Raw genomic sequence first — 17,932 nt, 5'->3', positions numbered from 1 at the left:
CGTGGTATATGTGGTGTGTGTGTAGTGTGTGGTGTGTACGTGTGTGTGGTGTGTGTGTGTATGTGCGTGGTATGTGTGGTGTGTGTGTACGTGTGGTGTGTACGTGTGGTGTGTGTATGTGTGTGGGGTGTGTGTGGTGTGTGTGGTGTATGTGTGTTGTGTGTGTGTGTTTTGAATGGTGTGATAGTATCTGCCCAGAGGTCAGGACCTCTGCAGGATTCCTGCGTTCTGGTTGGAGGCAGTCCCTGTAGAATTCAGAAGGAAGAGCCTCTGATTCCAGGCCCCACAGGCAAGGCCAGACCCCTCTCCCCCGAGCTGCTGCAGTGAGAAGTAAGTAACCACTTACCAGTTTTCAACTGATTAGTAAAACTATTTGAGCTGGAACTTCTGAGGAGGAAAACCGAAGCCCCTAGGCCATGCAGATTGCAGGTATGAAACCGCAGGGAAAAGCAGTTTCAGTGGTAAAAATGTGGAGCTTGGATTGGGAGCACCTCAGGCCCCATCAGAGTCCCGCGTCTCCACTGAGCTGAAACTGGCAACAAATGACTGACCCTCACTGAAGGTCCATTTTCTCTGTGTAAAATGGGAAATAAATAATTTGCTGGGGTCTAGGAGGGGAATAAATGAGATGAGGACATTGCAATTCAGGTGCTTTAGGGGTGTGCAATATTATTATTATTCTTAAGGAAGAGCTCTGGAGTTATTAAAACTGGCTTTTTTTTTGGCGGGGGGACAGAATTTTGCTCTTGTTGCCCAGGCTGGAGTGCAATGGCGCTATCTCTGCTGCACACTCCGCCTCCTGGGTTCAAGCGATTCTCCTGCTTCAGCCTCCTGAGTCACTGGGATTACAGGCGCCATCACACCCAGCTAATTTTTGTTATTTTTGGTAGAGACATAGTTTCGCCATGTTGGCCAGGCTGGTCTCGAACTCCTGACCTCAGATGATCCACCTGCCTGGGCCTCCCAAAGTGCTGGGATTACAGACGTGAGCCACTGTGTCCGGCCCAAACTGGCCACTTTAATAATCAAACTGCCTTGGGTCTGAAATGTGACAGATTTTATCTTGGTAACACCAAAGGGGAAACTTCTACACTGAGCTTGAGATGTGCTGGATTGTCCCCACCGTCCTTGGCAGATCTTAAAGCTCTGTGACTCCTGAAGGGGCCTCCTCTTTTGTGCTGGAGAGCCATTTGTTAAGTATTCAGAAATTCGGCAGGCTGACTGACATCCTGTTAGCAGCTTGAAATTTGGTTCTAGTGAGAAATCAGCAAACTCGACAAATCTGAGCTTTGTAGTTACCTTTCCTGGAGAGTTTGTTAAACATTCTACAGCACACCACTGGGCATTTGTCCGTATCTATCATGATAGACATTGAAGAACAGATCCCTGAAACTGGACTGACCTCAATTCAAATCCCAGTGTAACTGATGTTCAGTTTTCTATTTTGAAAAATACAAGAATTTTTTTTCTACCTCTTAGGGTTACTAGGAGGATTAAATGAGATAAAACGGGGAAAAGACAGCACAGCCCCAGACGATAGATAGTTCTTATTATTTCCCATTATCTCTAGCGTTTAAGATTGAAGACATACCTATTTTTCCCTTGACATTACAAGGGTCCTGTAATTTCAGCAGCATATTGAATGCTTTTGCCTCCCAACCTTTCTTGGCAAATTAGTGCCTAATGACACCTGAGGTATCCTGGCCTTTGAATAAAGGGCCAGGTGATGACCCTAGGGGTGGGTGGGGTGCTGCCCTGTGCTAGTACAGTGCTGGCCAGTAGAGGGCACCCCAGACACACACCACCACCTTACCCCACCCCTCCCCCATGCTCTCATCCCCATGCCCAGGGTGAAGGGACAGGAAAGGTCCTCTGCTATCTGCAGGGACCTTAAAGTCTGAGGTCCATGCATGGAGACAATGGCTTGGATCATCCACTACTTGTATCTGCCCAAAACTTAGCGTGTTGTGCTGTGCTCTGTGCAGAACATAGCCTCAATCTTCTGAATCCCCCGCAATATCACACTCAGTCGATATTAGTAGAAGGGATGAAGGAACAAAGCAGAATCTGGCTGAGAAGAGGGCTAGAAGCATGATAATAGTGATAATAATGAATTCTGTTTTATTGGAAGGCCTAGTCTCTTACTGCAACGTGGAACTATTTTTTGCATATGCGTAAGAAAAGAGACGACGTGAGTACCAGTCAACAGTATCAATCTTTGTTTCACACAATCGGGGTTTAAAGAATCCTGAGTGCTGGGCTTTCTAGGGGGAGCCAGGAAGACTTACCCTAGGTTTTCTGCTACAGGAAAGGCTTCTTGTCCTTTAGCCCAGTGGTTCTCAAAGGGAGAGGAGAAGAGGATTCCCCCACCCCTCTCCCAGGGGAAAAATGGAAACATTTTTGGTTACAACTGAGGGGAGGATGTTAGTGGGTGGAGCCCACAACAAAGAATTATTCGCCCAGAATGGCAGCAGGGTCACGGGTGAGAAACCCCACTGTGGTCTAATGATTCTGTAGCAGAATTCACAAGTGGCAGCCACAATGGTGTGGGTTTATTCAGCAGAACCTTTACCTGCAGGGTTGCTGTGCCCAGTGAGCTCCCTGAGTGTCACAGCTTGAGTGAGGGAAGCTGCTTTTCCCTGCCAGAGCCCACACAGCAAAGGAGGAGGAGTTGTGCTAGCCCATGAAGCGCGGGTCTAGCGTGGTTTTGCCAGCAGCCCCAGCCAATCCCAGGGTTCAGGTCTGAGGGAAGCCTCCAGCTCACTGGCACCTGGAAGATGAGGGTGCGAGGACGTGTATGCGCTGGAGTTCAGACTGAAGCGAGGTGCATGGCTTTGTTCAGACAAGCTGCAGGCAGCTTCTGGGTAGTAACAGCAAGTGCAGGATTGTGCCGACTCAGGGACAGTCACTCCTGAGGCAGTGCCATCCTTCGCTGGACAGCTGCCTAGCACAGGAGTTCTTTCTCTCCGTCCGTCACACTCCTTGGTCCCCTCCCATCCTCAGAGCTGCTATTCCCAGCTTCTATGGCTGGTCTTGGGGCTTGAGTCTTTTGGAATTATCTTATTCACTCTGTTCTTCCTTTCATGGACTTTAGGATGACCACAAACTCAGCAATAGGGAATTGGAAAAGAAATATGGCACAGACATCATTACGGTGAGTCGTGGGAACCAGGGATTCAGAATAGAAGCCCCCCGACTCTACAGAGGGAAGGCTGTGTGTGGTGGGGAGTGTGTGGAAGAGTAACGGCAACTTTAGGAGGAGGCGCCCCTGCAGCACCTTTGAGACTGCAGTTATTTGCATCTGGACACTGTTCAAGTCAACAGAAATACCTACTGTGGGGTCACACTGGCCTGGCAGTGAGAGGGACCAAGAGGGACAGATGACTCCTGGCCTCAAGGAGAAAGTGGCCAGGTGGGGGAGGCAAATGTGTATGGAAGTGCCCTGAGACTCACTCTGTCCCGCTGGGATGGCTGCAAGAAGTAGAAACGCTATGCTGGGAGAAAGGTGGATTCTGACTGAAGGGGCCAGAGCTGGCTCTTGGGCTGCTGCCATGTTTGTGCTGGAACTCAAGACTATTTGGATTTAAGCTGGTGGAGGACCCCAGGGCCAGTAAGCACAGAGCCGGATTGGAGACAGTCTGGGCTTGCTGGAAGCTAGTATGTGTGGAGAGGGGACAAGTGCAGCAGGAATGAAGCCAGGAAGGTCATCTGGGTGAAGCTGTCAAAGTATTCACATTAAACTAACAAGCAGGGGCTGTCGTAGAGGTAGAAGGGACATGGTTTCTACACAAGGAGGTGATTTCATTGGTTTTCAAAAGGCAGTTCTCGTAGAAGATCATTTTTTTTTTTTTTTTTTGAGGCGGAGTCTCGCTCTGTCGCCCAGACTGGAGTGCAGTGGCCGGATCTCAGCTCACTGCAAGCTCCGTCTCCCAGGTTTATGCCATTCTCCTGCCTCAGCCTCCGAGTAGCTGGGACGACAGGCGCCCGCCACCTCGCCCGGCTAGTTTTTGTATTTTTTTAGTAGAGACGGGGTTTCACCATGATAGCCAGGATGGTCTCGATCTCCTGACCTCGTGATCCGCCCGTCTCGGCCTCCCAAAGTGCTGGGATTACAGGCTTGAGCCACCGCGCCCGGCCAGAAGATCATTTTTTTAAAGTGAGACATGGAAAGGTCTAGAAGAATGGAACAATAGCCCAGGACTGTGAAATGAGGATCTGAAACAATGCTGAAAGATATTGCAGGGGCTGGGCGCGGTGGCTCATGCCTGTAATCCCAGCACTTTGGGAGACTGAGGTGGGCAGATCACCTGAGGTCAGGAGTTTTGAGACCAGCCTAACCAACATAGTGAAATCCCGTTTCTACTAAAAATACAAAAAATTAGCAGGGCATGGTGGCACATGCCTGTAATCTCAGCTACTCGGGAGGGTGAGGCAGGAGAATCACTTGAACCCAGGAGACGGAGGTTGTGGTGAGTGGAGATCACGCCACTGCACCCCAGCCTGGGCAACAAGAGTGAAACTCCATCTCAAAAAAAAAAAAAAAGAAAGATATTGCAGACAAACACAACCAGCAGGACTTGCGGGGATTTTTATTGAGCCCCTCATCTCGCTAGCCACGTCACAGCAGCAGGAGGAGGAGAGCTGGTCAGGTGATGGGCTGGGGTGGGGGCCAGGAGGTGAGAGCAGGGAAGGCAGGAGGGAGGAGCCAATGATGAGCTTATTGTGAGTTATACCATAAGAAGTCTTTCCGGAACACCCCTGAGGAAATGTTCTGCAGTTATTCAGAAAGATGAGTCTGGGGTTCCAGAAAAGGAATTGCTAGGGAAGGGAGATGGGAATCAAGTCATTCAACAGATATTTGAATCACTACCACAGAAAAAGCATGAGACGCAAGAGAGAACACAGAAATGACCAAGACCGGCCCGGTCATGGTGGCTCAGGCCTGTAATCATAGCACTTTGGGAGGCCAAAGTGGGCAGATCACTTGAGGTCAGGAGTTTGAAACCAGCCTGGCCAACATGGTGAAACACTGTCTCTACTAAAAGTATTTTTAAAGTTATCCAAGTGTGGTGGCGGGCGCCTGCCATCCCAGCGAGGTGGGAGGCTGAGGCAGGAGAATCGCTTGAACCCAGGGGGAGGGGGTTGCAGTGAGCCGAGATCGCACCACTGCTCTCCAGCCTGGGCCACAGAGTGAGACTCTGTCTCAAAAAAAAAAAGGACTAAGACAGAGTCCTGGCCTTTAAGTAGCTTACGACATAATTAGGGAGAAGAGGTATCTATAGACTTGTCCACAAAGATGGTTTGTGGGGGAAATTCTTGTGCACACGCAGGGTTTCAAAGGTGAGGGCGCCTCATGGATGGCAGGCCCCCCAGGGCAGGCGCTGCTCGCATGGGCTCAGGGCTTGGGTGGGATTTATGCCTGTCAAGATGAATGAGAACTTAGGCTGGATGTGTAGAAAGGTAGAAAAGGAGGAGGCGTAAGGATGGAAACTAAAGCCACATGCTGTCTATGCAGGGTTCCAGAAGTTCCCCTCTTTCCTGGGGAGTTACTGCGTTGCTCTTAGCCCTGGTGACCAGCTTCTTCATTCCAAGTCCTCCTTCATCAAATTACTCCTCTGGCTGGATAAACCTCTAAGAAACTAAAACCCCTTAGCAGAGCAGAGTGCAGTAGCTCTGGACCCAGTCACCACGTTGAAACCGGTCGCTGCCATGGACAGGCCAGGTTCCTCGGGCAGGTTGCATCATTTTTCTGTGCCTCCAATTCCACCTCTGTGAATGAGGAGACCGAGGAATAATAGCTCCTGCCTCAAGGGTCATTTTAAAGACTAAACGAGTGAATATACAGAACACAGCACCTGGCTATTAAGCATTACAGTCTTTCAAAAAAAGCTGGGCAGCTGGAGAGGTGAGGCACGGTCCGCTTTTCTCAAGACCTTCTTTGGGCATAGTGCCTCGCCCCAAGCTGCACAACTATGCAGCCCAACCCCGGAGGGCGGAGGAATGTCTAATTCGTATTTGTTTTGGTTGTGCATGTGCTTTGTTTGGCTTCCCCAGGGTCTCTCCAGCACCAGAGCTGCCGAGCTCCTGGCCCGGGATGGGCCCAACTCCCTCACCCCTCCCAAGCAGACGCCTGAGATCGTCAAGTTCCTCAAGCAGATGGTGGGGGGGTTCTCTGTCCTCCTGTGGGTGGGCGCCTTTCTCTGTTGGATCGCATTTGGGATTGAGTACTCCAGCAACAAGTCTGCATCCCTGAACAATGTAAGGCTCTGGGGTGTCCCCTCCGGGTTTTGCTGGCAGAGCCATCCAGTGCGGCCTCGGAGGCACAGCTGAGGGCTGGATGGCACTGCTTAGGTGTGGGAAAGTCAGGCATTTTCCCAGCTGGAAAACAGAAATTCGATCTGGCTTTCTGATGTTCCAGAGGCAGTGTGGGAATGAAGAGGGATACACAAAACACTTTGCTTTTTTTTTTTTTTTTTGAGACGGAGTCTTGCTCTGTCGCCCAGGCTGGAGTGCAGTGGCCGGATCTCAGCTCACTGCAAGCTCCGCCTCCCGGGTTCACACCATTCCCCTGCCTCAGCCTCCCGAGTAGCTGGGACTACAGGCGCCCGCCACCTCGCCCGGCTAGTTTTCTGTATTTTTTAGCAGAGACGGGGTTTCACCGTGTTAGCCAGGATGGTCTCGATCTCCTGACCTCGTGATCCGCCCGTCTCGGCCTCCCAAAGTGCTGGGATTACAGGCTTGAGCCACCGCGCCCGGCCAACACTTTGCATTTTTAAGGGGAAGAAAATCTGCATCCATGTGAAGTAGTTTGGGGCTCTGTCTCCCCCAAGCTAACCTCTCCCTTTAACACGGAGAGCGACTGTGCCTGCCAAGACATGGGTACCAAATCCACAAAACTGAATCGGCCAACGTGATGCCAAGAGACAGAAGTCAGAGGCAACAGGCCACATGTCATGGGGTTGGATTGACATGTAATGTGCAGAACAGGCACATCCTTGGAAGCAGGAACCAGATCGGTGATGCCAGGGCATGGGACAGGAGCAGGGAGTGACAGCAGAGGGGCCGGGGGGATCTCCAGGCAGGGTGGAGATGCTCTGAGGCTGCGGTGGAGGGTGGCTGCATGGCTCTGTAAACTTAAAAAATCAGTAAGTTGTGCCCTTAACATGGGCGAATTCTGTGGCCTGTAAACTATACCAGGGCATAACCGCCAGCGTTGCATCCTCCCATGGAGAGCTCTAGCCCCAGGGCCTGTCTCCTTCCCGCTGCTGCTTTCTTTGACTGACGCCCTCCTCCTCACCCAGGTGTACCTGGGCTCTGTGCTTGTCCTGGTGGTCATTTTCACGGGGATCTTTGCTTATTACCAAGAGGCAAAAAGCACCAACATCATGTCCAGCTTCAAAAAGATGATCCCTCAGGTGAGTGGCAGCCACCCGTCCTCTGGCCTCTGGTGACTCCCGGGTGAGGAAGCCTCAGCTGAGAGGGGCACAGGGCCCCGAGGGCCAAGTGTTCCCACTTCCGTCCCTGTCGGAGCCATCGTGGGTGAATTAACCCATCTGTCGGAACCCCAGTTCCTCACAGGGTTTTGATGGTCGAATGAGGTACCAGCCAGGGCAGTGCTGGTCAGCGCGTGGCATCTTCTGTTCCTGCTCCTCAGCGTTTGTGGACAGTGGTTCTGGGTTCCGGAAGGGACCTGTGGAAGGTCAGGGAGTGTTCTTTCACGGGCAGCCAAGGAGACCAGCCTGCAGTTGTTTATCTGTGACCATGTTTGGGTCACATGTTTGCTACTGAGCCCCAGAATGCAATCGGTGGGAAGCCCAGTGCTCCCCTCTTCCCCAAAGACCCCTGTCAGGTGTCCGCACTATCTCTGGCTCAGAGAACTGCAGGCTGGAGGAGAGATTCTGGGTGGAAAAGATGCCTCTTGCCAAGCTTGAAGCAGGAGATCACCTCGTTAAAGTTTCCCTGACCCTCGCAAGATTATCGGCCTCCCCAGCCCCACCTTCAGTGTTCTGCCCCGACGCCCAGCCAGGATTGCTCACCCTTAACGGTCTCCTTTTCTAGGAGGCCCAGGAGTCTGGCTTGGCCAGATCTGGCCAACAGTGACTCTTCTGTTCCAAGAAAAGCTCCATGAGCTCAAGAAAAAGTAGTTCTTAGAGTCTTCAGGCCTCGGGTGAAGCAGTCTTCTGTTTCAGTCTTGCTATTCTGACAGCCCAGGCTCCAGCAGAATGCTGTGCCCACAGGGCCAGGTGCAGGCTGCCTAGCAGCATGGAATCAACAGTGACAGTGACCAGGACGTTCCAAGGCCCCTGTCCTGGGGTTTGGTGTGGCACAGATTGGGGAGGAGGGCCGGTGTCCCTCCAGGGTCTGAGGCATCTGTCATGGTTTTCTTCTGCAGCAAGCTCTGGTCATCCGAGATTCTGAGAAGAAGACCATCCCTTCAGAGCAGCTGGTGGTAGGGGACATTGTGGAGGTCAAAGGAGGAGACCAGATCCCCGCAGACATCAGGGTGCTGTCTTCTCAGGGGTGCCGGGTAAGCAGCAGGGGGCACCCACCCCAAGGACCATGTTCCCAACCCGCTGGCTCTGTGGTCTTTCCCAGCATCAGTATAAGAGGCGGGGAATGAGGTACCCAGCTGTGAACCATTCTCAACATTTCTTCTAGGTGGATAACTCCTCTCTCACGGGGGAATCTGAGCCCCAGCCCCGCTCCTCTGAGTTTACCCATGAAAACCCCCTGGAAACGAAGAACATCTGCTTCTATTCCACAACGTGTCTGGAAGGTAAAAGGCCTCTGGCTCTCAGCCCACATGTCCACCTGTGTCCCTTCTCCCTCCTGGGCTCCCAGATCTGTCCTTTGCCACACCCTGTTACAAAGCTCATCCCAGAGGAAGCATGGAACTGAAGGGCCTAGAGGATGATGCGTGGCCACTGGAATGTGGTGTGTCTATTGACTGTGCCAGCCGCCAGAGAGGGCTGCGAGCTGGCTGCACACCCCTCCTAGCTGGGGACCCCTGGAATAAAACGTCTACTTCCCCTGTAGGCACCGTCACCGGCATGGTCATCAACACAGGTGACCGCACCATCATTGGCCATATTGCCTCCTTGGCCTCAGGAGTTGGAAATGAGAAGACGCCCATTGCCATTGAGATCGAGCACTTCGTTCATATTGTGGCAGGAGTGGCTGTCTCCATCGGCATCCTTTTCTTCATCATCGCAGTGTCCATGAATTATCGAGTCCTGGATTCCATCATCTTCCTCATTGGCATCATTGTGGCCAATGTGCCCGAGGGCCTCCTGGCCACTGTCACCGTGAGTCCATGCTGTTAGACGGCCTGCACCCGGCCCTGTGGGCACAGCGTTGGTACTGGGGAGGCGCCCACACAAACTGCAATCTCCCCCAGGTCCAGAGCACCATGCCTTCCCCGCCAGGGACAACCATGGAACATTCTGAATAGATTGTTTCTTACGGAGAAAGAAACGGTTTTGCAAAAAAAAATTGCTGTTTTTTGAGACGGAGTCTCGCTCTGTCGCCCGGGCTGGAGTGCAGTGGCCTGACCTCAGCTCACTGCAAGTTCCGCCTCCCAGGTTCACGCCATTCTCCTGCCTCAGCCTCCCGAGTAGCTGGGACTACGGGCGCCCGCCACCTCGCCCGGCTAGTTTTTTGTGTTTTTTAGTAGAGATGGGGTTTCACCATGTTAGCCAGAATGGTCTCGATCTCCTGACCTCGTGATCCGCCCGTCTCGGCCTCCCAAAGTGCTGGGATTACAGGCTTGAGCCACCGTGCCCGGCCTACGTTATGCTTTCAATCTGCAGTTCACGTAGCTTACTCTGCCCCTTGAGATCTGGATAAGACAGGCTCCACCATTTGCAGATTTTCTAGAAGCCTGATGCCTTCCCCACATTTCTTTGGCAGTTTCTACAACCTAGGCATTTAGGCACATTGCCATACTCCACTTACCTCTCTTAGGAAAAAAAAATTCCTCCCATTTTTCCTGCCGAGGACTCCAGCCCTTTCCTGGCCAACCCCAGACCCAGCTCTGGCTCTGCGTGTATGAGCCTGTGTCATTCAGTCCCTAGACAAGAGCCCCTCCTCCCCAGTCTCTGCCTGGCCAACCCCAGACCCAGCTCTGGCTCTGTGTGTATGAGCCTGTGTCATTCAGTCCCTAGACAAGAGCTCCTCCTCCTCAGTCTCTGCCATGGGGGTCCCACGGGGTAGGAGAGGAGGGATTTATGTTTCCGGTTTGGTGACTACATGATCATTGGCCTGCTATTGTCCTGGCCAAAGAAAAGAGAAGTTTTTGAAGTCCGGGTGTCTTCTGACTCCAGGAGATAGTAATTTGGGGAAATGGGAGCCAAAAGAACCCTTTGAGATCTGGGGGTGTAAAAGGATCTTTAAAATATGGAGCTTTTAAAACTGAAAAGCTCATTTTTTGTGTTGTTTCAACACAAAAGCTGATGAATTCCCCAAAGCAATAAGTGTGTCCTTTGGGACAACCTCTGGCATGCAGCAGCCAGTCTCTGGAGCACACTCTTGCTTAGGGACCACAGGAGGTGTCGTGGCTGTACGTGGGCACCAGCCACAGCAGTGTTGTCTGTGTTTGCTGCCCGTAGGTCCCTTGTTCTCTTCAAGTCATGAAGGAACAAGAAAAGTGTCTCGTATTTAATCTTTAAAAAAGGATTGTGGCATAGAGGGCTCTTGGTGGCGTATAAGCCACCAGGTCACTTTAGCTGTGCCAGCAACCACACCTCTCCCCTAAAACTAGTCCAGCTGTTTCCTAAAATTCAATCATAGCTAACATTGGCTATTTCTGTATTATTGGACCTGAGTTCAAATGAGGATTTTTCCCAAAGCGTCCTTCCTTCTCCTGCTAGGTGACCCTGTCGCTGACGGCAAAACGGATGGCCAAGAAGAACTGCCTGGTGAAGAACCTGGAGGCTGTGGAGACCCTTGGCTCCACCTCCATCATCTGCTCAGACAAGACCGGGACACTGACCCAGAACAGGATGACAGTGGCCCATCTGTGGTTCGACAATCAGATCTTTGTGGCTGACACCAGTGAAAACCATTCAAGTAAGTCTTATGGAGAGCTTGGTCTGGTCAGAGCTGCGGACTCCGTCCTGGCGCTGAGCTGAGCACGCAGCAGGGTCTGCAGCTGGAGGATTACTGGACAGTGACTCATGGACGGCCGGCCCAACCCACAGCAGCCACTGTTCTTTCTCTGTCTTCCAGACCAGGTCTTTGACCAAAGCTCTAGCACTTGGGCCTCCTTATCCAAGATAATAACATTGTGTAACCGAGCCGAGTTCAAGCCAGGACAGGAAAATGTCCCCATCATGAAGGTAATGCTTCTGCAGCACTCGGTCTTAAATCACAACCAGTTTATAGTCACTTGCTGGGGTCTGATTGTGTGCTTGATTTCATCTCTCCAGTTGCATAAATTTTCTCCAGTGCTTGCAAGAGCAAGCCAGACTTACAAGACATACAGAGAGTTTTCTCTATGCACACTAGCTTTGAGAATACAAAGATGCTTAAAAGGGTTCAGAATATTGCTTTAGGGTCTTTAGAAAATTCTGGAAATGAATGCACCTCTAAGTTACTTTCTTGACTTTTCTGCCAGCTAAGTGGATGTAATCAAAGTTCCTTTTAATATACATGGAATTTTAAATGGAAATTTATGGAATTTAAATTTCCATGGCATTCATGGAAATTTAAAATGTGATTGTATAAAAATAGAAGGACTCCCGTTAACTAGAATATGGCTGCAGACGAAGCTCTAAGGGGTCTTGGAATATCAGAACATACAAAAAACTCTCCCCCTCCTGCCCTCTCCTCCTTCCCTTTCTCCCTTTTCCTCTCCATCTCGATGAGTCACTGAATCTCTGTTCTCCTGGCTTTTCTATTTGCCATCTGTTTCCTTCCCTGACTCTTTTTCTTTCTTATTTTTTTGTTTGTTTGTTTGCTTTTCTCTCCGTCAGGCAGTTCATTAATGCTCTTTTTGGCCAATTGCGTCTTTGTCAATATCTTCCAAATCTTTATGTCCAGTTCTAATTTCTTACCTGAGCTCCAACCTGGATCTCCGGCTGGCTGTATGCGTACACTAGGAAGCTGCACAAATCATGCTCGTTAACTTCCACCCGTACCCAGCCTAGCTGCACATCAGTGCCTTGCCCCAATTTTCTACTTTTCTATGCTACAACCATGCTATTTGTCATTGGGCCAGAACATTTGGAAGTCATCTTTGACTTTATCCTTTCCTTATATCCAATGAGTCACCAAGTTCTATCATTCTTGCTTCAAAATATACGTAACTTTACTTTTTATCAGCAGTACCTTGCATCTAAATAGCTGTATCAACCTCTTAATTGATTGAAATTGAGCCTCTTTGATTCCAGTTTATCCCTCCTGGAGTCTTTCTCAAATGCCCCTAATTTTCCTTAAATGGTGCTTTTTATATTCACTTAACTTTGTTCAAAATCTTCCTGTACTTCCCTGTGTTCTGCTTCTCAAGTCTAGACCTCAGGCTACCTTTCAGAGCCCACCAGGTCTTTCCCTGCCCTCCACATCCAATGGTACCTTGAACGCTCACAGACGAGCCTGCACCTCACGTCCCTGCACCTGCATCCTGGTTTCTGGAAGGCTTTCTTCTCTGTGTATTGGTAACCCACCTATCTATCAAGATCTAGTTCGTAGCTGCTTGTTTCCACGAAATCTTCAGTCCTCACAGAGATCCAGCTTCTCCAAACATCCCTAATGCCAGTAGGTGGCACCATTGTTTACACGCGTACCACTGTCTGGTGGCCCTCCCTGGTCACGTGATAATGTCTCTCCAACTAGATGGTAATGGGATCAGGAGGTGTGTTGTGGGTCCTGCGCTGAGGACATGTTGGTTCGTTAAATATGTGCTGCAAATATTTCTCTTCTTTGATTTGCAGAAAGCTGTGATTGGAGATGCCTCAGAAACTGCTCTTTTAAAATTCTCAGAGGTCATTTTGGGTGATGTGATGGAAATTAGAAAAAGAAACCGCAAAGTAGCGGAAATCCCTTTTAACTCTACTAATAAATTTCAGGTGAGTTTTTCCTCACACCTGGTAATCTCTGTTACCGGCAACATGACCTTTCTACTTGCATGTATCCTTTGCTTACCTCATATTTTGAAGGATACCTGACTTCAAAGACAGCCGTCAGGGATACAGCACCTGGACTTCTGGTCTCCTGGGTCAAGCTACTTGCTGGCCTCCTTCCTAGCCCTGAAGCAGGGCAGAGAAAGAAAGAAAGGCAAGGACGTCATCAGGACTTGGCTGCTTCTATGAATGAGCCATCTCTGTCACAGGCAGTCACAGGCACACACACCCTCACACACACACACACGCACACTCACACCACCACTACCAGGTACCTTCTGCCGCGAGGAGCAGCAGCCACACTCCAAAGCATGGATGCCAGGTGGGCAGCGGGGAGGCGGAACACCCGCTCCTCACACCTCTAGTGCAACAGGCCCTTGACCTACGTGGCCTCGTTCCACGTTCGCATCCGGCCTGTGAGGTAGGACTGACGAATCCTGACTCATAGAGGAGGAAGCAGGCCCTTAAAAAGTGTTGAGAGGCCAGAATTGCACAGCACCCGGTGTTCCCAAGGCTGACACCAAGTCCACGATTCTCCCCCCGTCACACAGAGGGAGTGTGGCACAGTTCAGGCCATGGGAGCAAGCCCTGCCCTTTGGGGAGACCGCGGAACGGCCCCTCGGGTGACAGCCCCGTCGCTTTCCGGGGCCATCCCCTGTGCTGTGGGTGGGGGTCTCCTTTCTGTCCCCTGCTCAGGTAGAAGATGACCATCCTTGCCTGGTGATCTCAGCATGCGGGGCTGGCCAACAGTCAGCCGTCACAGCCTCCCCATGTTAAGACAAATGACAGTTGGGAGCCCCAGGTCCCCATGCAGATGGGATTTCCACAGAGCCCACGCTGAAAAGCAGGATCTGGACTCGAGCTTTGCACAATAGTAAAGTATAGAAATAGAATAACCACAACTGTATGTGTGGAGATTTCTGGTGATTATCCATCCATCTTGGTTCGGATGGAATTTAGGGTTAGAGAAGAACTCTTTTTTTTTTTTTTTTTGAGAAGGAGTTTCACCCTTGTCACCCAGGCTGGAGTGCAGTGGCACGATCTCGGCTCACTGCAACCTCCACCTCCCACGTATAAGCAATTCTCCTGCCTCGGCCTCCTGAGTAGATGGGATTACAGGCATGCACCCCTATGCCTAGCTAATTTTTTGCATTTTTAGGAGAGACAGAGTTTCACCATGCTGGCCGGGCTGGTCTCTGACACCCTGACCTCAGGTGATCCATCCACCTTGGCCTGACGAATCCTGACTCATAGAGGAGGTGCACGTGGTACACACCAGAAAAGTGAGCCACCTAGCCCAGCCTAGAGAAGAACTCTTGTGTTGTGAACGTCTTCTTTGTGGATAGTGGGCCAACAAAGAATCACAGTTAGCTAAATAGACAACTAACCAGAAACGTATAACGTAAAACACTCGAGCCAAGAAATCACATCTCTTATGTAAAACATAAGTAAAAGTAGAATGGGTAACGGTCCTAAAAGACTGTTTTAGGACGACTGTTATTATACTAACAACGCTAGTAATAATAGGAGCTGTTCTGTGCTAATTTCCACACATATTAAATCATTCATTCTCACGACAACGCTGTGGGGTGGGTAGAGGATGAGGAGGTTGAGGTGCCACGCATCAGTGCATAGCGTGAAGATGGGGTTAGATGATGCCTCCATCAGCAGCAGGACTCGGAACCCTGCTGAAGCTCCGTCAGGGAGAAAAAGCAGGTTCCATGAGGCCTCGTGTACAAGTTGGAGGAGAAAGTGGCTACATAGAGTGGGACGAGAAAGGGGAGAGGGGCCTGCGTGAGTCCCTGCTGAAGAGGTCGAAGGTGCTGTCCGGATGCTGCTAGGGTCATTTTATGTCTACACATGAGCAGTGCTCAGCCTCACCTGGACTTCACATGTTATGGCCTTGGAAGGAGACGTCTCTGCTGGAAGGAAAGAAAATGGAAAGCCTATGTCTTATTGATTAGAATAGTGATCAATAGTGTGATACTCCAAACACACTGGTCCGTTAAGACATTTAAAACGTTTATGGCAAATTGGAAAATGTTTTAAAAAGTTTTATATAAGGCCGGGCGTGGTGGCTCAAGCCTGTAATCCTAGCACTTTGGGAGGCCGAGACGGGCGGATCACGAGGTCAGGAGATCAAGAGCATCCTGGCTAACACGGTGAAACCCCGTCTCTACTAAAAAAAAATATAAAAAACTAGCCGGGCGAGGTGGCGGGCGCCTGTAGTCCCAGCTACTCGGGAGGCTGAGGCAGGAGAATGGCGTAAACCCGGGAGGTGGAGCTTGCAATGAGCTGAGATCCGGCCACTGCACTCCAGTCTGGGTGACAGAGCGAGACTCCGTCTCAAAAAAAAAAAAGTTTTATATAAAGATGAATGTATTTAATTTAAAAGATTATCCTTTGTAGCCTCCATGATTAAGGGCGGGGACTCTGAAGCCTGCTAGCCTGGGCTCAAATCCCAGCTCAGCCACCAGATAGCCACCTATTGCTCAGTGACCTTGAGTGAAGCATTGAACCTCTGTGCCTCAGTTTCCTCCTTTGTAAAAGGGAATAATAATAGTACCCATGGCCTTAAAGGTGTTTTGAGGACAAACGAGTCGATGTGGACAGCACTTAGAACGGTGCCTGGCACGTGGTACACACCAGAAAAGTGTTTTATATTGTCCCTATGTTTTACATGTAAAAAGCCTTATCTTGGCCGGGTACAGTGGCTCACACCTGTAATCACAGCACTTTGGGAGACCGAGGAAGGCAGATTGCTTGAGCGCAGGAGTTTAAGAGCAGCCTGGGCAAAATACCAAGACCTTACCTCTACAAAAAAACAAAAAACGAAATTAACTGGGCATGGTGGCACATGCCTGGAGTCCCAGCTACTTGGGAGGCTGGGGTGGGAGGATTGCTTGAACCTGGGAGGTCGAGGTTGCAGTGAGTTGTGATCTCGCCACTGCACTCCAGCCTGGGTGACAGAGCCCCATCTCAAAAAACGAAAAACAAACAAACAAAAAAAAATTAAGAGAGAAAGAAAAAGAAAAGGCCTATGTTTTAGAAAGCGATAGTGATAATAGACGGGAGGATTTTTGTTTGGTTTGGTTTTTGTTGGTTGGTTGGTTTTCTCAATGCCTTTACTTGATCATTAAGAAAAGCAGCAGCAGCAGCTGGTAACCGTAGTTGCCCTGTGCTTCTTTTTGTACTCATCTTTGCACTTATCTTTGAACCCAAAAGTCTATGAAATACTGATTTGTAAAGAACTGTTAGACCCAAAATTGGAACACTTTTCTTTGCGATGTATTTTCTCCCAGACACTCCAGCTTCCTGAGATTCCTCTTGAGTGCTTAGAAGAGTAAGGGCTAGATAAGAGTTAGTCCTTTTATTCTTGTGTATCGATTTTTTTTGCATATCTTATTAGGATGGATCTAGAAGTAGAATTGCTGGGTCAAGAGCATTCCTATTAAAATGGAGTCTTCTGTGACTCGGCTGTCTTCCTTAAACACTCTACGTGGAAGTGGCCACTTCCTCACATCGCCATCATCTATGACATCCGAGCAGGAAAACTGGGTGGACAATGAGGTGAAGAGGTGCAGAAATCCTGCCGCCTCCTGCCCTCCTGAGCTCAGAGTAGTTTGGGTCTGAAAGATGGCTGCTCCCACAGGGAGGTGGAGGAGGTGAGATGCAGAGACTCGCAGCCTCTGCCTAAAGCAGCCAGTTTTGCTTGAAAGATGAGCTTCACTTATTGCAGATTCCAACCCAGGGCGCCCCACTCTGGGCTGGGGCCAAGGCTAGAGCTCTTCATCTTACTTGGCTACAGAAAGAAAAAGGGTGGAACATGCAGAGGATGCCATTGTTCCTCCTCCTCCTTTACGTTTAATGGACCAGTAGAGAAGAAGGAATGCGTTTCACCTGTCTGTAAGTAACACGCTCTGTTCCTTCCTTCCCAGCTCTCCATCCACGAGACGGATGACCCCCACGACAAGCGCTTCCTCATGGTGATGAAGGGGGCCCCTGAGCGCATCCTAGAGAAATGCAGCACCATCATGATCAATGGCGAGGAGCACCCACTGGACGAGAGCACTGCCAAGGCCTTCCACACGGCCTACATTGAGCTGGGCGGGCTGGGCGAGCGAGTGCTGGGTGAGTGCGGCGGCAGGGTCCTGCCCATCACCTGGTGGGCACAGAGATGAGGCAGGCACCTTGGGGACCTGTGACCTCACCGAGTGGCCATGGCATCCACGTGAAGCATGTAAAGGAGAACGTGATAAGCAGGATGGGAAAAAGGAGAGGATGCTGTGTGACAGCACCAAGCAGGGTGAGGTGGCCTCCAGAGAGGTAAGCTCAGGGAAGACTTTACGGAAGGAGTTAAATTTCAAACGGGGCCTAAGTGACTGCATTTGAGAGGAGATGGGGAAGGTTTCCAGGGCCCAGGGAACAGCATGGGCCAAGCACAGAGGCAGAACGGCGTGGGGCACAGGGGGTGCTGCCAGCAGGTGAGATGGCACCGTCACGGAAACAGGGCTCAAGGACTAGATGGGAGATGATGAGGTGGAGGTCTTGAACATGTGGGGTGAGGAGCCAGGTTTCATCCTGCAGTCAGTGGAGAGCACCGAGGGCTGTGCCACCAGAGTGAGCTGGGCAGTCATGGGGCTGGGGAAGACTTTATGAGAGTTAAATTTCTTTTACGAGGCAGTTGCCCTTGTTCAGGCAAAAGGGATGGGAATTTGATCAGGGTGATGGGAATGGGAAGGAGAGATCAGGGGCAAGAGACTTCGTAGAGGTAGAATTGGTAAGACAGAACCAATGAGAGGAGGAGAGTGAGT

At 50.5% G+C, this 17,932-nt stretch overlaps 1 protein-coding gene across 1 annotated transcript in view; it reads left to right on the top strand.

Moving 5' to 3' along the window:
* ATP12A (ATPase, H+/K+ transporting, nongastric, alpha polypeptide) overlaps positions 1-17,932 on the top strand; it is a 30,822-nt gene that overhangs the window by 849 nt on the left and 12,041 nt on the right. Inside the window, exons 2-11 of the mRNA XM_011958701.1 lie at positions 3,095-3,154; positions 6,055-6,258; positions 7,302-7,415; positions 8,393-8,527; positions 8,659-8,776; positions 9,037-9,305; positions 10,869-11,067; positions 11,227-11,336; positions 12,930-13,064; positions 17,057-17,249. Of these exons, the coding sequence (XP_011814091.1) occupies positions 6,157-6,258; positions 7,302-7,415; positions 8,393-8,527; positions 8,659-8,776; positions 9,037-9,305; positions 10,869-11,067; positions 11,227-11,336; positions 12,930-13,064; positions 17,057-17,249 (1,375 nt within the window). The 5' untranslated portion in view covers positions 3,095-3,154; positions 6,055-6,156. The remainder of the gene's footprint in view (positions 1-3,094; positions 3,155-6,054; positions 6,259-7,301; positions 7,416-8,392; positions 8,528-8,658; positions 8,777-9,036; positions 9,306-10,868; positions 11,068-11,226; positions 11,337-12,929; positions 13,065-17,056; positions 17,250-17,932) is intronic.

Source organism: Colobus angolensis, unplaced genomic scaffold (assembly GCF_000951035.1).
Source record: "Colobus angolensis palliatus isolate OR3802 unplaced genomic scaffold, Cang.pa_1.0 Scaffold113, whole genome shotgun sequence".
NCBI classification, from domain to species: Eukaryota; Metazoa; Chordata; class Mammalia; order Primates; family Cercopithecidae; genus Colobus; species Colobus angolensis.
This window is presented reverse-complemented; position numbering and strand designations above follow the sequence as displayed.